This window comes from Perca flavescens, chromosome 8 (genome assembly GCF_004354835.1).
Source record: "Perca flavescens isolate YP-PL-M2 chromosome 8, PFLA_1.0, whole genome shotgun sequence".
Taxonomy (NCBI): domain Eukaryota; kingdom Metazoa; phylum Chordata; class Actinopteri; order Perciformes; family Percidae; genus Perca; species Perca flavescens.
This window is the reverse complement of record NC_041338.1, coordinates 10,584,772-10,609,840: the sequence shown is the minus strand read 5'-3', so window position 1 is coordinate 10,609,840 and position 25,069 is coordinate 10,584,772. Positions and strand designations below refer to the sequence as shown.

The 25,069-nt window shown below is 39.9% G+C and overlaps 1 protein-coding gene across 2 annotated transcripts; it reads right to left on the bottom strand.

The window, feature by feature from the left end:
- Window positions 1-186: 186 nt before the first annotated feature.
- LOC114559889 (BTB/POZ domain-containing protein 10) lies at window positions 187-24,738 on the bottom strand. 2 transcript variants are annotated; one of them, XM_028584889.1, is made up of 8 exons: window positions 24,559-24,738; window positions 17,108-17,352; window positions 16,613-16,934; window positions 16,029-16,131; window positions 8,123-8,243; window positions 6,070-6,267; window positions 4,744-4,854; window positions 187-1,630 (listed from the first exon to the last, which is right to left on the bottom strand). In XM_028584889.1, the coding sequence occupies exons 2-8, from the start codon at window positions 17,292-17,294 to the stop codon at window positions 1,158-1,160; spliced, it is 1,515 nt and encodes a 504-aa protein (XP_028440690.1). In that variant the 5' UTR covers window positions 17,295-17,352; window positions 24,559-24,738; the 3' UTR covers window positions 187-1,157. The 2 variants fall into 2 exon arrangements, with proteins under 2 accessions (XP_028440690.1, XP_028440689.1); XM_028584888.1 differs by lacking the exon at window positions 24,559-24,738 and adding an exon at window positions 23,096-23,432.
- Window positions 24,739-25,069: the final 331 nt, after the last annotated feature.

Sequence of the window (25,069 nt, the reverse complement as noted above, 5' to 3'; positions counted from 1 at the left end):
TAATCAACCCATATAGAACAACGATTTTAAGTAAAAAAGCTTCAGTGGTTCTGTTACATATACTCGTGTTTTGTTTTTTACTCCCTTTTTGTTTGTCTGTTTGGTTGATCTTTGTTTCGTGTACAATGTAAGATGCTTTGTACATGACTTTCTACTCAAAAAAAATAATAATTTGGGAGTCAGTCATTCAAGAAGAGTGTTGTGTATACCATTTATTAGAAAAACATTTTGTTCAACATCTCTTCTGACATCCTGTGTGCTCACAGCAGTGGTGATGCAGGTCAGCTAGAACAAACAGGAGTGGAGCAAAAGAGTGAAAACATGGACTCAACATGAACTAGGAACCAAATCAACTGGGTTAAAAAATTAAGGAAGTTAATCATTTTCTTAAAACCTGGATGTTGTGTAAAACAAAAACCCTTTCATCAAGGCATTCACATTTACTAGAAAAAGTGGATCTTAGCCTCCAAATAAAGACCGACTATAAAGAGGGACTGAAATCCACTTTCCCAGTAAGGTACAGTATCCCAGCAGCACAGTTCACACGCTCACAGCTCTTACACATGCTTCAATGCAATTAAATACAGTACTGTTTTTTTCCACATGTATACAGAATGCAACTAAACTGTCCTTTGGTCAGATAAATAAAAAACAAATAGAGTGACCAGAGGTGGGTGAGGAGGCCTGCTGATTGTGCTTCATTCATCCTTGGCTGCTGGACAATTTCCGCTCATTCGGACACTGTGTTGACTGAGAAAGGCTGCAGCGGAGGTGCAACAGAAGGCAAAGTGGTGTTTTCCCACTCAGGAGGTGCAGAAGGGGAGCGGGAGAGCAAAGTCTGCCTTCACACTGAAAGCAACAAGTAGCAACAACTTAAACCTTGTGTGCTTATTGGCTGTTAAAGGCCAGGTGTCTGTGCTTCTTAGCTTCTTTACCAGTGTTACTACTTCCAATTTCCTACATTTTGTGGAAGGACTGCAAGTTTGATAATCAATGCTCACATTACAATTATGTGAAAGTTGTTTATTTTTTAGTTATAGTTTAGTTTAGCATTTCCTAGCTCAGAATTTGTCTTAGTGAAATTATGTAAATAAAAGCACTTGTTGCTGTTAGTGTGAACACAGCAGTGGAGGGATGGATTAAGCGTGCAGCCAGTATCATGCAGAGGGTGACGGTGTGTCTGGGTCCGGCTCGTAGTGGTAAGTGGCCTGAGTGTAGCTGCCGCCATGCTGCTGGTTGCTGTGGGACAGGCTGTGCGTAGTGTCCTGAGCCTGCTGGTTCTGGCCCTCGTAGCCTTGCGATAGCTGGGGGCCCGCATTGTTCTCCGGTCCCTGTCCGAGCCACAGCTGATGGGGTTCGTTGACGCCCGGCGGCTGTGGCAGAGTGTCCAGCTCGTCCACCTGTGGCCCGGGAGGGTGCATGACCACCAGCTGGTCCTGGGGAATGTCTGCGGCGGCCGCGGCCAGGTTGGTGGTGGACTTTGACTTAACGCACTGGAAATCCACATGGCGGCTCTTCCCTTCCTCCTTCTCCCAGGACATGCGGATGAAGGGACGCTGGACGTAGTTGTAGATGACCTCTGGACGACCTCCAGGACGCCGCTTCACCTTCTCTTTATAGGTCGGGTAGCCTGGAGAAAACAAAAGAACAAAGATTTATCAGAAGAACATTTAGAGAGCCCCTATTATACTCATTTTCAGCATCCCATTTGTACTGTTGTGGTCTACTAGAATAGGTTTACATGCTTTGATGTTGAAAAAAACATGTATCTCATAATGCCCATTGGTCAGCTGGACCACTCTGTTGTGACTGGTCAACCAAATTCAAACAAGCCACTGGGCAGGCTGTGCTTGCTCAGGCAGCACCTATAGAGCTCAACAGTGTGGTTCCGGAAGTAAAAATCCTGTTGATTTTCTCCATAAGTATTTTGATTATCTGCCATAATGTCTAAAGCAGTGGTTCCCAACCTTTTTTCCTTGGCGCCCCCCCTACTCCTGGCTAAGAAAAGCTGAGCCCCCCCGTCCCCCCAAAACTGAAGTTGAGGAAACTCTCGAGATAGAGCCTTACCTTCTTTTTTGATACAGAGCAGTTATCAGCACCTTTTTTTTTTAAGCGAGAACAAAAATATAGTTTTTATACCGACTTTTGTACACAATATATATTCTAGTGTATTATCATAATTTGTTTAAGATGTGCAAATATTTTTTTTTTACCTCAACCTCAAACCAGATAAAGACTTGCACCCCCCCCTGTGATCTTTGCCGTCCCCCAGGTTGGGAACCACTGGTCTAAACCATCCAAGGTAGACTGACCACGAGCTGTGAGGTTGTGAAACAAAAGTTTCTGCTCCTGTAAAAGCTAGAAGTCCGTATGAAATCAACCTTCTTTTGAGAAAAACATGTTTTATTCACAATCTTATAGAAAAATCCTACACTACCCCCAATCCTAAGCCGAACAGCGACTTCTCTGATTGGTCCAACTCAATGTTACCATGGAAGTGTTTACTGTACCTGCGAACACCTAGAGTGAGCTGCTACCATTGAGGTCTACAGTATGTTAGTTTCTATACAGTCTTGTACCTTTGCCTTTCTTGTCGTACACAAAATGTTTTTTTGCCCTGAATTAAATGTTTTATGATTCCTTTTGTAGCTGGTCGGCTTAGTTTCAGACGTAAAACTCTTTATACAAGCAATTTTTGAAACGTCAATGGAACAATTGAATGGGGATAAACACTTGCGGAACCAGACCCGTTAAAAAAAAGTGTGCGGTCCCAGTTAAGTAGGCCTGCTCGATATTGGAAAAAACTGACCTTGCAATATTTTTTTTCCTGCGATATATATTGCAATATAAAAAAGAAGACAGCTCTATTTGAAAATAATAAATCATTCTCGACTACCGGGGTGATTTTTTAGGGGAGTGCATCGACATAGAAAATTAACCAACCATTCTTTGCTGAACTTTAAAACTTTACATACACCAGAGCAAGTAAGCCCTGTGACTACTCTTACTCTAACCGAAGTTATTTTGGAGAGGGAAATTAGATGGTTAAATACATTGGTTGACTGACATGACACCATCGTACTATCAACTATATGTAACTATACTATCAATCCAGGCTAAAGTGAATGATATTAATAATGCATGCATGTTGCTTCCTTTAAATTTCAGGTTGTGGTCGACTAGCGGGGCCGGCTTGTTTGTTTGATAAATTCAAATCAACATTGATTGTGATTGGTGGTTCGCTGTGCATGCACTAGCAACAAACTGTGTATCCAAGAACACTTAAATCAGACACAGACTGCTGTTGTAGATTAGTGTTACGTTTCCAGCTTCACGGCTCCGAACCGTAACGTAAGTTGGGTCAGACGCCTTGTTTCTTTAGCCTTAGCTGGTAGCAGCTTTCTGCAGCGAACATAAAACACTGACTACCATAGCTTCACTACCCATGGAAAAGCATGTGCATTATTGTGTCTGCAGCAACTGCCGCTTACTGTACTGAACTACACCTTTAACACAGGTTACCTGTGTTAAAGGGAAAGGCTCGGCCGGTAACAATCATGTAAAAGGAGAATGGTGAAAGTTTACTTTTCTATCATGTAGCAAAAAAGTTTTAGCTTCAACATTGCAACGTCCTGCGATGTGACGTGCACATCACGATGTAGACGATGAAACAAAAAATCGTGCAGCCCTACTGTTGAGCTCTTTTGGCAGGACATATGAAAAACTGGGCTGGCATTCTCAATCAGTGACATCACTAATTGAGGAATTTCAAACAGGAATGTGGGTGACGCATTTTTAGGCAGTTGAGAAAAAGTGCTGTCTATGGGAGAGAAAATTTTTTTTTTTTTTTTTTTTTTAATACATCTATTACATACACAAAAAAACTATATTAAAACACTAAAATGGGGAAAATCCAAAAAAGCGTATTAGGGGCTCTTTAAGGAAACAACTACAGCTGTCTTGTTGGAGTTAAAGCAATAGTTTTGGAAATACACTTGTTTGCTTTCTTGTTGAGTTAGATGAGAAGAATGATACCATGCTCATGTCTATACAGTAAATATGAAGCAGAAGCCAGCAGCCGGTAAGCTTAGCTTAGCAAAAAGATAGCTTATATGTGCCCAAAGGTAACAAAATTAAGCTACCAGCACCTCTTTAGCTCACTAATTGACCACAAGTATAAAAACAATTAAAATATTCCTTGTTTTACAAGTGGTATTTCGAAGACTCTAGGAAGTGGCAAAACGGCAAAATATTACTGCTTGGATTTGACGTTTCATAAAACATGTTACTAAAAACACACTTTTAAGAGAGCACATGTGATGCCAAAATCATATTTTAAAAGCTCGGGAAAGGTTCCCACTGTGGCCCTGGTGGGGAAGTTCCAGTATTTTTAACTGGTTCCATGACCTAAAATGTTCTTCTAGTTTTTTTTTTGTTTTTGTTTTTTTTAACTCGGAAAGGTCCCCTGGGGTCAACAGTGTTGTATTCACTACAGTTGGGCTACTGTAGCTAAAAACAGCTAAAGACAAACGAAGAAATGAAAGAGCCAAGTTATGAAATATTGTACTCTGAGCTTTATTCTTGTGAAATGGCCTATTTGCAAAATTATGATTGCCCTACTGAATTCTTCAAATCTCCCGACTTCAAATTCTAAAGCAGAAACAGAGATAAAACTCCCCAGTATCAATTACATGTATTAGTGTGATTGTAAATTATTCTTTTAGTTTTGGAGAAACTCAGTACCTTCTATTCCCAGCCGGATCTTTTTCAGTCCTCTGTCCTTCAACACTGACTTGGCCACATCTCTGTTCTCTATGTACTTGAAGAAGCGGTACAGTTTGGTGCTGTAGATGACTGTTGGGGAAAAATAGGGACATTTAATACATGAATCCACCACGTCACCTTCAGCAACGGCTGAAGATTTTTATCGTCATTGAATCCCACAAAAAGACCAATACTTTCCATGTCTCTCAATACTTTCTGACATCCCTACCTCGAGTGTTGCACTGAGCCTTAAGCCCACTGATTAGCACTGAAGATATAAATCTTGAAAAGAGGCAAAGCGTCACGATGGGTCTCAAGCTAGGTTTATGGTCGCCATAGTGTTCCCAGCACGAGGAGCGTAGACCCCCTTGTGAAAATGCCCAACTTCACTAGCCGCTAGGCTGCAGCTCTGCTAGGTGTTCCTGTCATTTCAGCTAATATTAGTTGAGTCATTGCACTTAAGTGCCTGGCTGTGTGTGTGACATTCTGAGAATCTTTCATGCAAATATCCAACACATAATATGGCTTCCTGTGCTTTTAATTGTACTAACAAATCAAGAAGTCTGCGCTACATTTTTTTTTCGGTGAGTAAATTCTAATATTTTATTTAACATTATATGTTAGCATTATTAGCACGTTAACTAGCTAATTAGCCATAGTCAGAAGGAATTAGCCTTGGAGCAAGACGCCCAGCTAACAAGAGCATAATAGCCAAAGTTATGAACGTTAAACCGGCATGCACCAAAGTCAAAACATCACTTTGATAGAGAAGTGTTAAAATTTAGAGTGATGATACTTTCAAACAAAAGGCGTTTGTGTGAGGTTGGAAAATAAAAAGTTCCACCAAGTTAACTAACCCTACTTACACCTAACCCACGTTAGAGCTTACTATAGCTCAGACGTAATGGACAAAGCCAGTGAATGAGTATGTTGGTCTGCTTAGAGTTGAGTAGGCGGCCCTTCAGTGTGGCCCAGGGCACATTCCCTACACACTGCTAAAACAATGTGGTCTGAGTGATCGGATTTCAATGAGTCTTCAATGCGCCCTGGGTAAATTCACACCTGTACTTAGAGCCTTTTCGCTTGTGATCAGATCACTCAGGACGGGGTCTATGACAAACAGCTTATCACTCCACCTTCAAGTTTGGCAACTTCTGAAAATGCCAGAACTATGGCAGTAAAAAAAGTGTGAAGAATGCAGCAGTTGCAGAAAGTGTTCATGCCACAGTAGCTGGTTTTCATAAAAGAAGGCATCTTAACCGGGTTTTTGGTAACAGAATCGTAGTGATGGTGACAGTATCTTACTCTGTGAGTACTCCTCTCCCATCTGTGGAGGGTACTCTTCATCCCAGTCCACCACATCGTCATCAGTCAACACCACCACGTGACACTCCCGCTCTCCGCTGTGAGCGCTGGCCACCATCAGCGGCAACACCATCTCCTCCAAGTAACACTCAAACTGACGCCGGGCCCCGTCATTAGACAGCTCGTGCATCAGGGCGCCTGGGGAGGAACCATGAAGACATCCGTGTTGAGAGAAGACAACGGAAAGAGAGAGGACAGCATGTAGAACACTTTGCTGAATCCATTACTTGTCCCCCAACAACTAGGATAGCCAAGTACTATTTCTATTAAGTCTTTGTAAATTAGACCTACTGTGTCTGTCTTGAGATAACTCTTGTTATGATTTGATACTATAAATAAAATAGAATTATTTTAAGTTTGAGAATATTGTACATAATCTGCTACTACTCATTACGATGAGTTTAAATTAATGATTATATTTAGATTGAACAAAACATGTGATCACCCAATCAAGCAAGTGGTCAGAGGTGCACTTGGATACATTCATACCAAACTTCTTATTTCTTAAACACAGCATCCACATACAGTACAGTACAGCACACACACAACTTTTACAAATGCAACAACAAATAGGACGAGACATTCAATATAACCAAACCACTGATTATTAAATACTGACAACTTCAAGTATGAAAAAGGCAATCAATAAGGTAACAATGGTTGAAAAGTTTAGCTTTTATCGAATTCACGAACGGACACATTGGAAAGTGTAAATTATAAGGTTTCTATCAATATTTTTGCCATGCTTGTATGATAAAAACAAGCCATTACTCTAAATATATGGAAAATGTATTCTAATCCTGCTCTGCCCCAGAGGGTTAACAGCTATCCCTCTCATGGGCTTAGTTTGTACACAGGCTAAAGGAGGTTTTCCGTAAACAGTAATGTGACCAATTTACCTCCACTATAGTATGTCTTCATCTGAGCAAGGCTGTATATTTATGGAAACTTCTTCCTCTACAGTTGACTACATTCAGGCAGTACTGCACCTGATAAGACCTAAATATTACCTGTGTAGAGCTGCTTAAACATTTAAACATAATACATGTGAATATAATGACCTTCTGAATGCAAACTCTTAAAATATACAAACAGAAAACATAGTTTATATGTACAGGCTTAGTGTGGGTCTATCTAGAGCAGAGATTGATTTAAAGTAGACTCAAATTAACCACAAAAACCACACTGAAAAGCAACAACTAATGACATAAAACTCTGAAAAATCACATCCTGTTGGTACAAGAATAAAACCAGCATGCCTTGGTTGGTTATGTGCCTGCATAACAAGTATTAGATCTCACAGCTAATCACTACCTTCTCAGAGCCACACACACACACACACACACACACACACACACACACACACACACACACACACACACACACACACACACACACACACACACACACCTGAAGCCGTTTCTCCCACACACTCGGAGGCACAAACAAGAAGCACAAACATGCACAAATATTACAAATGCACACGGACGTGCACCATCTACAAAATGGCATTTCCATGTAACAGTATGTTGGCCACAAGTACGTCAAATATGGAAGAACAACATTGAAGAAAACATGAGCCTGTCACAATTTATTATTCAGGTATCTAGACTATTGTGCACTTATGATGATAATCGGAAGGTCTGTGTCTAGTTTTAGTTCTGACAGAGGGTCACATTTACAATAACAGCTGCAGTAAATGCCGTATTTATGTCTATCAACGATATTGTCTGCTGTATTGTGGACATAATATTGCTGCTAACTTGTTTTCATTTATTTTAAATGAAAATAAGGTAGTGGCTGACTATATGCAAAATATACAGGTATGTCCACATTCTGTCTTGATGAAAAAATTATGAAAACAACCTTTGCTTCAGACTCACCAAAGTCAACGTGTCAACAAAACCAGCAACTACATCAGTCTGCAGCTCTACACAGATCAGACAGTGAATCAACAGCTAAACAAGCCACATGTACAGTTTTGTATACTCACTGAGGTCTCTGCACTTTATGGTGCTGTAGTTGAAGGAGATACAGAGGTAGTCACATGCCTCCCTCAGCTCGGGAATGGAAACGCCATCAGGGCAGCGGATTATCCCCGACTTGTAGTAATCCTGACATTTTCAGCAGCACGCACACGCACAAATGAATAAACGGCAGAATGGCGGGCATTCATGCGTACACACAAGCATGGGAGAAAAAACAAGACGCCATTATTGGTGCTGCTTCAATCACACAGGCGGCAGAGAGAGAGAGAGAGAGAGAGAGAGAGAGAGAGAGAGAGAGAGAGAGAGAGAGAGAGAGAGAGATATGGGAAGAAGAAAGGGAGGGATGGAGAGCGAGCTGTGATGAAAGTAAAAAACAGACGTCACGAGAGAGAGAGAGAGAGAGAGAGAGAGAGAGAGAGAGAGAGAGAGAGAGAGAGAGAGACTAGGAAGAGAAGGAGGAGGGGTGGAGAGCAAAAGCTAACGTCACTTTCCCTCCTTGCTCCACTTTCCATCCTCTTGTTGTCTCTGTGCAGCCCCTGTCAAATAAGACACTCACAGTGGCTGTTTCCTGTTTCAGGAGTTTCCACTCAAACACTAAAAGACCGCATCACTCACTACCTTTTCTGTACTTCTCTCACTTATGCCATAACCACAGTTAAGTAATTATTAGAGAGAGAGAGTAAGAGAGAGACGTTGTCTCGTGCTAATCATTAACGAATTTAACACTTCAGCAGAGGTGTTAATTTCCATTCGTTTAGTGGCTTGACGGTCAACGGTAAAGTATGGGATTTGATTTGCAGGGTTATTTTTGCAACGTTAATGTTATTACTATTAGTGTTGTAAATTAGTGTTGTAAATTAGCAGTAGACTTAATTTACCCGACCCAGGGTGAGTGTTATGAAAACTGATCTGAGAACTGTCAGCCCGTTTCAACGCTGAGATTTTTCACATTGCACAGCGTTGAGAAGGAATAATCTCAGAGATTACATTATGTTCTGCCTCTGTTTAGAAGTGTATGTAGGCTACAGCTCAGAGCAACTTAATACTATAGTGTGTGGCTTTTGTTTGATATTTAGTGTTGGCAAATGGCTTTTATTGACTTTCCTCTTTGCAAAATAATAGACACTGAAAAGCGTAGGGCCTCCTGGAAAGTGAAAAAAGTTAGTTTGGTATATCCAGCAATCATGTAGCTAACGTTGGAAGCAGGAAAAGAGTCAAAGGCGGTAACTAAATAATAAAAACTGTTAATCACAAAAACAAAAACGGCAGAATTTAAAGTAGAGTGAGACCTCTTCCTGCAGGCCTCCATCACCCCTCTCTGTCTTGCCCCTCCCATCAGGCAAGCAAGTGCACGCACCGGCTTTATACAGTAACATTTACAAGTACTAATCATTCATTTCGTGAGAATGTGCGGTTTTCTTTGTAAAGGGCTTTGAGATTACATACTGTGAATCAAGGAGCGTTTCTCAATCCCAAGAATGCAAGGAACGGACTAGTGTTCTTAGGGAGAAAGTTCTTGCCAGTTGTTCCTGGAAGAATGAACTCTCAAGGTTACGAGCACACAAAACGCAGTTGACACCATTCTTGCTGGTATTGCGCAATACCACAAAAGTCACCTGCAGTGCTTTAAAATAAGCAGAAATTAAATGAAATGAAAAACCACATCAATACACACAAGTTATAAATCATTTTAACGAGCTCCGGGCAAAAACAAAAACAAACTCTTATCACTATTGCAATATTATCGATAAAATAAAATGTATTGAGCTTTGAATTTTTTTTGTTCAAGACCAATGTTGGTTTACTTTATAAGATACTGCATGGCTCCAACACCCGTAAAACTATTTATTCTAGATAGACCGATAGATAGACAGATAGATAGATAGATAGATAGACAGATAGATAGATAGATAGATAGATCTTTATTGTCATTGTATGCAATACAACGAAATTCTGTTAGAGCAATCCTCTCCAAATAGCAGCATAGAGTAAAAAAAGATAAAAGATAAAAATATAGCTACATTATATAGCTTGATTTTTATTTTGTGTGAATTTGTCATAATTAGCGTCTGAATCCTTAAGACAGTGGTTCCCAACCTGGGGTCCGGGCACCCCCAGGGGGGGCGGCAAAGATCACAGGGGGGGCGCGAGTCTTTATCTGGTTTGAGGTTGAGGTAAAAAAAATTGTTTTGCACATGTTAAACAAATGATAATACACTAGAATATCTAATGTATACAAAAGTCTGTATGAAAACTATATATTTTGTTGTATCTTCATTTTTCCTGCCGCCACGGCATCACTATTTTATGAATGAAACATGGAGGAGAAACGTAACAGTGCTGATAACTGCTCTGTATCAAAAAAGAAAGTAAGGCTCTATCTCGAGAGTTACCTCAACTTTGGTTTCGGGCGGGGGGGGGGGCTCAGCTTTTCTTAGACATGAGTAGGGGGGGCGCCAAGGAAAAAAGGTTGGGAACCACTGCCTTAAGATATGGCCAAAAATGAATTTTCTGAGGGCACAGTAACATTGACCTTTGACCACCAAAATTGGTTCGTTCTAGAGTCCAAGTAGACGTTTGTGCCTTATGTAATGAAATATCCTGCAGGCCATCCTGAGGTATCACGTTCATGAGAAGGGGACAGAAGGCTGGACTTGGAAGATGCACATGGTGCACATGATGACATGAGGCAAAGCACTTGTATATTTTCCTTTACACAGCTAAACTGAAGAATCCAAACAGCAGAAGAACGTCCATATAAGACTGAGCTGAACATCCCTGTCAGTACAAGCAGCAACAATAGACCAATGCAATAGAGGGGTAGAGTGGAAAAGAACTGTCAGAAAAGGAACCGGAACAGAGAACGAGAGAGGTGGTGGTAGTTTCATTGAAATTCATTACATAACTTTGTTGAATGCTTGATTGTGATTGGTCAATCACGGCATTGTCTGTTATTGCTGTATAGCAGACCATTGCTATGTATAAAAAGATTGTCGCCATAGATGTAGTTCTGATCATAGACTGTGGAGGACCACCTCCATCATTCCGCAGAAAGAATTCTGGTATAATTTAACGTTTCTATCTTTATAACGTTTTTTTGCTTTGTGTACAAAAAACAGGGAAGATTTTTCTAAAATGTTTTATATATTTGGAAAGCACGCAACTTTCGATTCATTACTTTCGATTCATTGTTAATAGCTGAACTGTCCCCAGTAGAGTAAAGAAAAAGAGAACAAGAAAACAGAAGTTGAAATTGAAGAAGACATACATGAAGTAAACACTAAATGGAACACTGCATAGGCTATGGGAGTGTTTAAAGACTGGTTAATTGCAACAACAAAAAAAGAAGAAGAAAAACATCAAAGGACTTTGAGAGTTACAGGGCAGAAAACCTCTATCAGGTGCTGTGGTAATTTGTTTCATAGTTTATGTTGCTATGAATGTAGTTCCAACCGTAGAATCTAAACAGACAATATTGTTTTAGCGTAATTCAGGGCTTTAGACTTCTAAACTCTAGGACAAGGCCGTTGTGTTTAAATAACGGCCATGCTGATTCCAAACAGACAGCTTTGTCAAGGCAGTTTGGGCTTCAGACAGCTTTTACACAGTGGCCATCCTTAATGACAAATCGTGTTCCTCTATGAATGTGCACACGTATATCACAAACACGGTCGGTCAGTGAAGGCGCAGTCACAATGGTAGCCGTCGTTACAGGTGTCGTGCCAAGGTACTTATCTCCACCAGGATTTGTATCCTGCACTCGGAGCGGAGCTTCGGTCCCCCTACAAGGTTGTCTCATTGGAACTACAGCTGCAACTAAAGGTTACGTAGTACTGCTTTAACTGCTGCACTTCAAATTTACCTCTTAAACGTACAATATGTAACTTTCTGCCGCTAGGGGTCTCTCAACCAAAACAATGGACGGTAAAACTGGACTTTTGATGACGTTGGGAAGTTGCGTGGAATTATGGGAGTTTTTAGTGTTAAACACCTTCGCTGCTGGTTAGAATGCATCAGTTCACGGACGAGTTTACCCATTCAAGTTTATTTACGTTACGTTTAGTAACGTTTATTCATGTTATTGTAATAAAATAGCTGCAGTTACCCCAACATAATTACGTTTTTCTTGATTAGATTTTTATTTGTAGCTGACCAGTTAGCTACTGAGCCAGCAAGCTAACAGTAGCCAGCAGCTAAAACACAAAATATTTCACATATCAATGTCACCTTTTGGATGGTTTCAACACCGGGGCGGACAGGGTTTGTTGTACTACTACTACTACTACTACTACTACTACTACTACTACTACTACTACTACTACTACTACTACTACTAAATGAGGCCGAGAGACGGGTGTGGAGGGGGGGTTTGTTGTGGAAATCTCTGCGATAGCGAGCCAGGACGTTCGATGCCTGTTGTGCAGCAGCAGAACATCTCCCAGCTGCCCGGAATTATCTCCCCTTCACTTTTCAGTAATCTTAACTTTTCGTTTTGGTGCTTAACCCACCTTTTGTTGGGTTAATTTAGCTAACTGTAAAGACAGCTAAACGCGAAGGTGGGAGAAATTCGGCACATAGCTACACCGGTAGACCTACGGAGATGTAGCTATAGCTACCGCTATGGATGTTGCTGCTGTTGTGACTCGGTGCTGGGTCTGATATAGCTAGTCGGTTTCCCGACGTTTAATTAAACTGCCGTTAGCGTCGTAAGCACCAGGCACTGGAGATAAGTTCTGGCCGGGGGTTGCTGTAATGAAAGTAGCTGGCTGATAGCTGACTTGGGGCCAACAGTAACTAGCTAGCTATATGTCCCGGGGTTGTTGTCAGCTGTCATCCCGACTGAGTCTCTCTGCGCCGGGGGAGTGAGGCAGACAGACCTGCGTGTGCTACTTTGGCTAAATTAGCATTAGATTAATCGTCTATCTATACAGCTAACGTTAACGTTACTAGTGAAGTTATTCGTGGGTTAGCTCAGTCCTGTTAGCTGTGGTCGAAACGGTCATATAAAAATAACTTTATTAGCGTGTTGAACGATGTTGTAACCTCATAATGTTACCCACAAAGCTTTAGCATCAACGTTAGCACATTGTAGTAACGTCAAGCCGGTATCGATATTGAACTTTCAAAATAGATAAGGTCTCGGTTGTATTACTGTGATAAAAAGTGGGATGTAATTAATCACAAAATGATGCTGTATGGCAAAAAAAAAGCAGTATTACGGTTACAAGTATTTTTTTTCTGTCACATTGTATGATTTACAATTACTCCTGAACGTATCATCTTGGTGCCAGTGTTCTGACAGAAGTTAGAGTAACTGGAGGGTAAAAGGTTATATGACGCCACTGACGGGTGACTAAAGGAAACGTGCCGTGTCTGAAAATAAAATAACAGATTTCTCTGGGTTTGACATTTGGTGGAAACATTTGGGATAGTGTGAGAACACAACTCATAAAAATATATAACATAGGTATGGTCATTTTAAGACATTTTAAAGCAGAAATGTTACATATTGTACCTTTAAAATGGAACAAATGGCGACGTGGAAGACTCGACAGGGTTTTCCATAGTAACAAGGGTCTCATTTATCTACATAAATACGTTTATCTGTTACATTAAGGCAACGTGTGAATTGTTTAATGCGTTGTTTATTATTGTGGATTAATCAACAATGTTTTCCAAAGTTCCATATTGACATGCACCTTAGCTACATAGGCCTATCTATGTAGGTCATGCAGGTTTATGAACAATATTTTTTCCTCATCTTTGCTAACCTGTCCCTCCCTGCCCTCTAACGTGATTTCGGTTTTAATTTAATTTAGTTTAATATGGCTTTTCAATTAACCGCTTTGTTCACCTGTCTACCATATAAGTTACAGAGGGGATACAAAAAATAGCAGGCCGTTTTTTCAACTGCTATAATGTGTATCCCCTCCCCTAACATGCAAAGGGTCTGTCCTGTTATTTTCTGTGTCTACCAGGTCACAATAAATAACATGAGATAATATGGAGATGTCTGCTGTTTACAGGGGATACACATTATAGCAGATGAAAAACAGCCTGATATAATGTGTATCCCCTCTGTAACTTTTGCTAAAAAACAGCAAACATCTCCATATTATCTCATGTTATTTATTGTGACCTGGTAGACACAGAAAATAACACACATGATGACAGGACACACAAAATATCAGGTAAAAAACCATCCTAATATTTTGTGTATCCCCTCTGTAACTTCTATGTTAGACAGGTGAACAAAGCGGCTAATTGAAAAGCCATATTAAACTAAATTAAAACAGAAATCACGTTAGAGGGCATGGAGGGACGGGTTAGCAAAGAGGAAGAAAAAATATTGTTCATAAACCTGCATGACTCACATAGATAGGCCTATCAGTCGGCCTATGTAGCTAAGGTGAATGTCAATATGGAACTTTGGAAAACACTGTTGATTAAGCCACAATAATAAACAACGCATTAAACAATTCACACGTCGCCTTAATGTAACAGACAAATAAACGTATTTATGTAGATAAATGAGACCCTTGTTACTATGGAAAACCCTGTCGAGTCTTCCACGTCCACGAAGAAGTGCAATAGTTAAACTCCACTCTGAGTGTACGCACGCTCCCGGGGATAAGTACCTTGGTACGACACGTCTCCACCTTGTCCTCTTGTCCTCTATTCATGCCCATGCACCATTTGTTTTTAACTCCTTTCTCAACTAAAGCTGTATCTACATGCTCCAAGTTTGATAAACTTTGCCTACATTTTTTTTTAGCTGCGTTACCACGGAGACCACACCATACTCTCCGCTATTCGGCAAAGACCCGCCCTACTTTGTATCTGATTGGCTAGAACTCATTTCATTGGTAGGTGGAAGTTCAATGACGATTAAATCCAGCGCATCAAAAACAAATCCCATGTGGACTTAATTTATTTATTTTCTAAAATAGTCATACGCCAGAAATCCAGAACCAGGCCCGAATACTTTAAGCCCTGCGTTAGTTAGAGCTGCGTTCCTCTCATATGATTGGTATGTGAAATCAACTGACTCGAAAATATTAAACTGCATGCAAGTTTGTTTGTTTTTTCCTCATCGCCGCATGCCGGATATCCGGCACGGTGTCGGAATACTTTAAGCACTGGTAATTACTAACATCATTTTTAAATTTAAATTATTTTTCAATATTTTGTGTCAAATTATTGATTTTTTAATAAGTAGTTAGTAAGTAGCCAGGTTATAAAAGGGGGATCATGTAGAGTGAGGGTGTCCTGCATCACCATGTCCGTGTTCATTTAGCAATAATGACCCACTCATTCTACATTATACCTTACTTATACCACGGTCTGGGTGAATACTCGATTCTGATGCAGGGTGTCCATAAAAAAAAGTTACAGGACACCTGCTAAAGGAATTCCAGTGAAACTGGACTGTTAACCGCTCTAAATTGATGCGCTACATTAAAAGAAAAAAGAAAATGTGACTCTGTTATTTCCAACACTGTGCTGTGCTTCAGTGCCTTGTCCTCTGAACACCACAGGATGGCGCTAACACACAACCTGCAATAAGTAAGTGCTTTTTGCCCCTCTGAACTTACTTTGTTTCACAGCAAATAAGGTTATCTCTCAGCCTGTTCACTATTCAGGTCGCTAATTCAAGCCGCGGCCGACAGTACACACAACGGATCATTTTTTGTGAAAATCATATTGTTTTGGGGACAATAACACAACACAAAGATGTATGATGTAAGATGTATGTTTCAGGAGGGTTCTGAACTCACTGGGAACAAGAGAGGGGAGGGAGAAAAGAAGAGAAGCAAAAATTTAAAGAAATGTATAGTGTATACAGTATATAGAGCTGTTCTGAGCTAGAACCATCAGCCACAGATGAAGAACTAAACTCAGCATTCTCACCAGAATGGCTCTGAAGACAGTGGAGCTGATGCCATCGGCCACCTCAAACTCCCCTTTTTCATTTGGTCGCGTAAAGTTGTTGTCACGCCCAGAACCAAACATCCTAAAAACAAACAACACGTTAGGGGAAAAAAACAGGTATTTCTTTAACTTGTGATCCTGGGTAATAGAACAAATTGAATATCAGAACAAATGGACAGCTAAGCAGACTAGTGATCATCTAATGTATTGCTACTGTTTGTTTTACGTTCTGATCCGCTTAAAGCGGATACGGCACATTGAAGATGTTAAATGTTATGACATTGTAGTTGTGGCTTAAATACTTCTTACTAATCTAAATGTATGTAATCCTAACAAAAACATAAAAAAAAAAAAGCCATCATAAAAAAAGGTGTCAGCACGAAAGAGGAGGATGGCACTGCTCTATCACCACTAATACAGTTATGGGAATGGCACTTGGTAGACTGGAGTGAAAGGTGAACAGAGCAAAAGCAATTTTATGCTGAAAATAGTTTGATGCATTCCGCAATCTTTTTTCACATTTAAGTTATTTTCCTACATTAAATCTATCTCGTAGTCATTACCTGCCCAGCATGGTGTTTGGTTGAGCTGTGAAGATGGCAGGATCCACCACAAATCTTGTATTATCCACAATAAGCGTTACTCTCTCTCCCAGCCTCAGTCCACTGCGATGCCCCTCTTTACTGCTGAGGTCATACACGTAGATCATATCGGACATTCCGGGGCCCAGCGTCTTCAAGTGGTGGTCTGCTCCAGGAGGACCCAGGGACCGAGGTATGTGTCCCCCGATCAGGGCCCCTCCAATGTGGGAATACGGAATAGAAACTCTGGGAGGACGTGGACTGGAGGATCTGGAGGATGAGCCTCCATCGCCACGTTCACGGTCTATGGGAGAGAGAAGGACACATGAACACCAGTGAAGCAAGCTTTGAGTCAAACAATACATTAATACATATATGTTGTTTAGAGATTGGGACAAAACAGTGTTGGGCAAGTGAACTGACTTTTGGGCTGTGTAATCAAGACTAATAATCATTTCTTCTTTCTTTTCTCCTCACCATGTTGCCGAGTAGGAGAAGTGACATTCCTGATGCAGGGCGTCAGCTGGCTTTCTCCTCTCTCATGGGAGGAGTCACGTGAGCGGTCGCTGGAACGCCACTGTTGCTCCCGGTAATGTTCTGCGCCTCCTCTTTCTCTTGCTCCGCCGATGGCACAGCTACTGGCACCGGCCCCGTATAGACTCATGGTGCTGACCTGCTGCTGCTGGTCGCAGTCCAATACTGACAAACCACACTGACGGTCACTGATGGAGAAATGAGGGCACACCGAGGAAATCAAAGTTAGGAACATGTCTTTCATTTCAGCTGAACAGCGACTCAACTTAAAGTCAGACTGCAAAACGTTTCGCTGAATATTGTGGCAAATAGTGTGTTCAAATTGGACTGAACCAAGAATGTCATGTGCTCTGACTTTGAGTTTTTATAGGATTGAAGATTACTTATAGGAACACCAATGTCATTAATTTATGACTATTTTGACACGGTTGTAAAATACTGACACTGCCAACTTCAAATATGTTGGTTCCAAATGTGTTTTTCTAACTATAATTAATTTTTTTTGCAACTTAGCAAAGCATCTCTTATGTTACGGTTTTAGTCAACTTGCTTTTGATGCAGTCGAATGTTGAAAATGAAGTTACTGCTACTGATGTTGAAGTTATGGTGGGCACGGAAGAGACAATACTTTTAAGCTTTCCAAACTGAATTCCCAAACTGCCACAAAAGTTTGATATGGTCACAACTTCAAGTCTAAGTGGGATGACACTACTAATTATACAGAAACGATTTCATGGAACGATGAGAAAGATAACTCAATGCACAGATAAGATCCTCTCTGGGCACACTCATTCAAGGATTTATTATTATTAACCCTTGTGTTGACTTCGGGTCACATTGACCAGTTTTCAATTTTTGTTTTATATCAGAAAATATGGGACGTAGAAATAAACGCTGAAAATTTAACAATTTAAAACGTTGGAAAAAGCAAAAACAAACTGTGAAAAAAAAGGTGTTGAAAGGTTTTGCAAGGTTGACGGGAAGACAACACAAGGGTTAAGGATGGAACAGTTCAAGTAAAAAATCCGAACTCGTCACGGTCCAGGTCATGTATGGATGGTTCGGTTCATTTTAGCCTCATAGATTTGTGTCAAAAAGGCTTATAATATGGAGAGAATTACAGATTTAGCGCTACCTGACAATGAAGGAAAAAAGTGGTTGATAAAGCAGTGACTGTGTGCAAGAACTGTGCAACTTGGCTTATATTAGCGGCAATACTTCCAATATGATAGCGCATTCTCAAAGACATCGTGCCAGTGTATCCGTTGACAGCGCAAGGAGGAGAGAGTCAGGTAGGAAAGAGCAACACCTCCTCATAGCATTTAAACAGAGCAATCCAATCCATAACTAAGCATTTTGCGGGTTTATAGCAATAGACATACAGTCATGGAGGATGCAGGATTCCAGCATATGATTAAAGTAATGTTACTTGAGCCACTATAATAACCCCTTTCGCCAATATTTCAGCAACCCAGTAAATCCCAAACGGCATTTATTTGCGGATCATGAAAATAGAATGAACAGAGCAGTTATGTTTTGAAAAAAAGTGTACAATGTGTGTTTGGGTTATGTTGCACCTAATGGGTTTATTTTTATTAACACAGTGGCACTTTTCCTTTTGATAAAAAAAACAAATCCAGCCATGTTCTTTTCGTAATACACTTTAATTTTAAAGTAGAAAAACTACTATTTCCATTATGATCTGACATGTTATAGGCTGCTTGCTGAGCTTTATGTTGATGGACTTAGTCAATATATATATATATATATATATATATATATATATATATATATATATATATATATATATATATATATATATATATATATAAATAAATAAATAATGTGGCCATTTTTATATAAAAATAACAAAAATGAAAACAAAAAATTTGAAAAACCTAATTCTTTAAAAAAAAGATTTGACAATGAAGAAGTATTTATATTTATGTTCTCAAACAGAATAATAGTTAAAACAGTTGCCAAATAAATAAATGAAAAGTATGTAAAAATTGGCAATGCACTCCAAAAACTTACCAAACTGAACATTGTGACTCCAAAACCATGATGTGACCTGAAGCATGAATTTTCTGAACTCTTCCACCCCTAATTATTGTGGTAATACAATACAGGATTGCACAATGAAATCTAGTATACACTGACATTAGAGATGTTCCGATACCGATACCAGTATCGGTATTGGCTCCGATACTGCCTAAAACGCTGGTATCGGTATCGGGAAGTACTAGAGTTTATGCACCGATCCAATACCACGTAATAAAGCCCTGAAGAAAATCTATGTTAAAGTAGTTTATTTATGTTCTTTTTCCCTTATAACCGACTGTCAAACTGGAGAATAAAAGAAAGTTGTACGACATTCATTGTTTGTGTTTGTTCATGTTTCACAAAGAGTTTAACCTGAGCCAGACCGACAACAAAGACAGAAATCATATCACATCCATACAGAGATAGTAGTATACAGTTGTTAAAACATAATCAAATATATGACCCACTGGTATCGGATCGGTACTCGGTATCGGCCGATACGCAAGTTCAAGTATCGGAATCGATATCGGGAAGCAAAAAAGTGGTATCGGACCATCTCTAACTGACACAAAGAGTTGTGCAAAAATGACTCCGGGTAAAGGGTTTGTTTTTAGAGTGCTGAGCTGTGGAACGAGAAGAGAGCCTGTAAAAAGTCTGCAGTCAACTCATTACAGTAGCAGTGTGCTGCAGAAACAGGGCTGACACCAAATTACCCAACCTCAGCCTACATACACAGTGCCCCAGCATTCATTGGAGTGTGTATCCATGTGAGACAATCTTGAGTAAGCGGAATTCACTTAGGTACAGGACAACAAATAAAAAGGGCCTCAATTGTTACTTGCTCCAGAGACCGTTTTTTCAGAGATTTTCTGACCGATAGGTATAGGGATGGGTATCGGAACCCGATACCTTGGTATCGACCGAAATAACCCAGTACAAAGTAGTATCGAGACTTCTCCAGTCAAATGAAACCTGTTTGTGATCCTTTCTGTACCCACGTCTAGAAAATAAAGAATTTGTACGGTTTTGCACGTAGCCAGTCACCGCAAGCTTCTTCGATTTCACAAATTACACATATTGCTTGTTTAAGGAATAAAAAATTGGATTATACTGCACTATCAGATACTAAAGGTTTTGGTATCGATATAAGAGAGGGGAAGAATGGTCCCAAACCATTTTTAACTACATTATTGTTCAGTTGTATTATGATAAATTACATTTCTGTAGTTGTGTTGATGAATGTATCCATTTCACTTCCACTGCGACAGTTTAGCTGGCTATCTGATCAATAGTGTTGCTTTATACGCCAGAAACATCCAGGTCTCAGTAATTAAGAGAGCCTTGCTCACTTGAGAAGAGCTGCTATGAAATATAATGATGACCATCTGCTGTAGGCTATCAGAGAGAAGGAAAATGGGAGCACGGAGGGGTGGAAGGACAGAACGAGAGAGACATTCTTTTTTTAAATTTGATAAAAATTGAGTATGTGACGTAAAAAGAACAGACTTCTGCACAGCAAATGGCCAGACTCTTAAATAAACCACTAACACATAAAGCCTTGACCTAGCTCATAGACCTTTTTCATGGTAGAAATGTCATAGTAGGAAAAGCACAGGTGTATTCGAAACCATTAATGATGGCTGCATTCCATTTAGGAGAGGCCCTGGTATTGTGCATGCTGACTCACTGAAATAGCTTACTGTGACACTTGATGGAATTGAGCCATCGTTAAGGTTATCAATTTCAGCTGTGCTTTTCCTACTATGACAATTCAAAATGTCTGCTGTGAAAAAGGTCCATTGAGGCAGATTTAGGAGTGATTTACATAAGGTAGGCTAACTACTAAATTTGTACAATAATACAATACTGTTTATGAATACAAAATGCTATGAAGTGTAATGTTTTCTATTTTGAAATAGGTGTAGATGTTGAATCTACAGCAGTGTAACAGACCGACCCTATGGTTCGACATGCATGTGAACCGCAGATTAATTGCAAATTTGACCATCATAGTACGAAACTGTTTAATTGCCGCTGTTACGTGAACGGGGCGCAGCAGTCTCTGCAGCTTGTTCAGGGAGTCAGGGCAATGCCGATAAAGCGGTCACAATTTTGACTACATTGTACTACTGAATTTACCTGACAGAAAATGTTGCACATTCAGATTCTACACACAAAGTGTAAAATATGTTGCATTATTCATTAAACTATCCAGCATTATATTACAGCTGAAATCTCCACCTTGAACAGACGTTAAGTAAATGCAAGTACATTATGCTGATAATGCCAGTCATTTTACTTTGAGTAAACATTTGGAAGCAGAACTTGTACTGTGCCATAGGCGGTTTTACCATGTGGCATAGGTAAAGGGCCTCGTGAATGTGTGGGTTTTTCATAATGTTTTTATAAAACTCAACCTGTAACACGTTGCAGCAGTTCAATGAGCCGCAGTTTGGCTGTGGCTCATTTAGAAATTATCTTAGAGATTCCTCAACTTTTATACACAGGTCACTGTTTTGGTCCTTTTTTTCCTCAACCTTTATGGAGCAATTGTTTAGTTTTATTCACAGTTGATTAATATCCAATATCCAACGCTGTCCAAACTGCTGAAAATTCCAAAACACCAAGTTTATTGGGTACCAGGAAGCCAAGTGTGAAGTTCCTCGATTTATAGTTAAATAAATGTATACATTTTTGAGCTCTACTCAGAAGGGTAACCTTTCAGGAATCAAAGAGTAAAACAAGACCCTGTTCTATTTCAGTTTTTAAAATATCAGCTTCACAACATTGCTGCAGAATCTTGCAATGTCCTTGAAGACAAAGGTCATCATAGCAGCTGAGGAAAGATAGAAGGATGCACAAGTGCACGTGCAAAAAAACACATAATTCAAGGCTCTTCATATAAAAAGGCAAAGAACAGTAGTCAGGCCTATTATTCATACCATGATTATACTATATATATATATATATATATATATATATATATATATATATATATATATATATATATATATATATATATACACACACACACACACACACACACACAATGAGATTAGAATGCATGGCAGAAATGGGATACTAAAAACAAAAGCAGGTCTTCAAGCCAAATAGGCAGGCAGCCAGTGGCCAGACCAGTCGGCTATAGGGAACAAAGGAACTGAAGCAGCAATATTTCACTCAGGGCAGGCAGCTCCTATCATCTTTCACATGGCAATGCACATATACAGCAGCCAAGATTTCACACAAGCAGAGAACTAGAGGAGGCAAATATTTCATTTTTCTTGTTACTGGGCACGAGCCCCCTGATATTACAATCACCCTCTTATTTTACTGCATGGCCTTTATGGTGCTTACAAAAGCTCTGGGTGCACGTTTAAGGTGTTAAATACAAATACTAGTCAAGTTCACCAACACATCGACACAATAATTCAGATAAAGAGGTATCCTAGCAGTCTATTAAAAGCATGAGGTGAGAGCCCCGGGTGAGGGTCCCATCTATTATTTAGTGGCTGCTGACACCAACACACTGACGGGCAAGGGCAGAGAAGCTGCTCTCTGCAGCAGTCTGGGTTAAAAATCCATTAAAAGGATGATAAATATTAACAGGGAAAAACAACCTTACAACAACATGAAAAGCATCCTTATTTTTTTTATTTTAGTGAATATTATGGGAATGTATCGTATCATATCATGGAACATAAAAGACGTACCGGTATATATCATTAAATATATAATCACTATTTACTCTCTGAGTACCATCGAGGATAATACAGTCAGTCTATTATAATTACAGTAAATCCTACCAAGAGCCGGGTACCAACTGTGTACATGTAATACAATGACAGAGCTTAACCCCCGGTGCTTTGAAAGCGGACATGCACCTACCGGTCGGTATCGGAGGGCCAAGTGAAGACAAAGCAGCAGGGGATGAGCTGCGGGATGACAGAGGCACAAAAGCCTTGCGCTCCTCCGAACAAAGCGGGCTTCCCGGCAGCTTCATCCTCGCTCATTACTTTCCAACTTCATCAGCATCGTTTCGCACACTCAACCTGGATTTTAACTCGCCTGTAAAAATCCACCGCTTCGACCCAAAGTTCTAAATGTGTCTAAATGGCGAGGGAGACGCGCGCCGGCTAGTCATTCAGAGTCATCGAAGGGACCAAACTGTGAATGGCCGCGTGCTTGACTGAATCAGAGCGATGATGCCTTCACGTGCTCCTTGTAAGCTCCCACTTCTGAGTTCTTCATTTGCTATTAATGCATTTTATGGGGGGATAATACTTGGGCCTATGTCATCAACAGCAGGATTTATTTAGCGTCATTTCCCAGAAGACTCCCAATTAAAACTTCATGATCCAGATGGAGCCATTAATAAGTCACCTCCGTCTTTCTCGTTGTTTTATTTTAGAGTAAAAGTCAATAGGTATTCAGATAATGCAGAGAGGAATTAACCATCGGAACATCTGTCTGTACTACAACACCAACATCCCGACTACTTTACTCAGTGGGCTAACTGTGGTGTTTTCAGTTCACGTTAACGTTACACATCGATCATCCATCAAATAATATGCAAACGATATAGTCACAACGTGAACACTTAACCTCACAAAACGTAAAAACGAATTCATTGAAAACACTATACTATAACGTTACATGCTTGAAATATTAATTTCAAAGTAGGCTGCACGTGTGTGTTCCTTCAAGTTCCAATAAATCAATGAACAAAAGGGCCCAAATTTGTTAAAGTATGACCAAATTTGGTTCCACCTCAGCAAGAGCTTGTGATCTGCACGGTGTAAACGTTACGTTAGCTTAATATATCATTCGTTAGTGTTAGCTAAGCTACATAAAGTAAAAAAATGAAACGAACATTCATAAATTGTAGAATTTATGAATGTTCGTTTCACTTTTTTACAACATGGCTCCTCAAGCTAGACACACTGTGGTAAATTTGGCTAAGTAACGTTATTTCAGTAGAAGTATAACATTAGCTAACGTTAGTTAAACAGATAACGTTGCCGTTAGCGCTAAAGGAAATATATTGACACATTTATTCTGTCTGGAACATCAATTCTGATATTCAGAATATTCTAGCTAACGTTACACGGCTGATAACGTTAACGTTACCGAATAAAATTCAATTCTACCGTTTTTGCTTTTAAAATGTTTTGTATATGTAGGCTAAAAAGCAAGAAGTCACTCGACATCTTGCTTTATTTGACTTTAGAGCGGCTAAGTGTATTTTAGACTTTTTGGTTAGCCTGGTAACCTGGTTTGTGTCAACCTCTAGGTTAAGCTAACGTTAACGTTAAATACCTCGCCAGAGTTTATAGACAACATTTCTTTACCTCCTTGTGTTACATAACGATTTGATGTTTTGTCCGGTTGCTGAAACAGTCCGCTGGACAATCACCTGATTCCGTGTAAGACAAAAGACAAGAGTTTTCTTAGAAACCCCCGATACCTTGAACTACACTTGGCTGTGGATTCTTTGTTTTGGTTTGGGAAAGCGGAGCTCGCGTGAAACATATCGCGAGACAATCGCACATTCCAAGGGACAACCTTATATATATGTCAATGGGGACAACCCCCCGCAATCACACCATGGATGTGTTAAGAGAACAAATCACACACACACACACACACACACACACACACACACACACACACACACACAAAACACACACACACACACACACACACACACACACGCGTCTATTGTAGCATTAGCATACATATAGAGAACAGTAATACATATAGAGAACAGTAGGGCGACATTTCTGAATGTATAAAACCCGGTAAAACAACATAATTAAAAGCAATTTTATTCAATTCATGCATGCATTTATTTATTTATTC

Bases quoted from the DNA above. Each gene is read 5' to 3' on its own strand.
- LOC114559889 (XM_028584888.1), bottom strand. From the start codon at position 23,220: ATGAGCGAGGATGAAGCTGCCGGGAAGCCCGCTTTGTTCGGAGGAGCG. The intron at 6,268-8,122 runs GTGAGTATACAA...GTTCCTCCCCAG, and splicing joins CATAAAGTGCAGAGACCTCA to GCGCCCTGATGCACGAGCTG. The intron at 4,855-6,069 runs GTAAGATACTGT...TTTCCCCAACAG, and splicing joins GGGAGAGGAGTACTCACAGA to TCATCTACAGCACCAAACTG.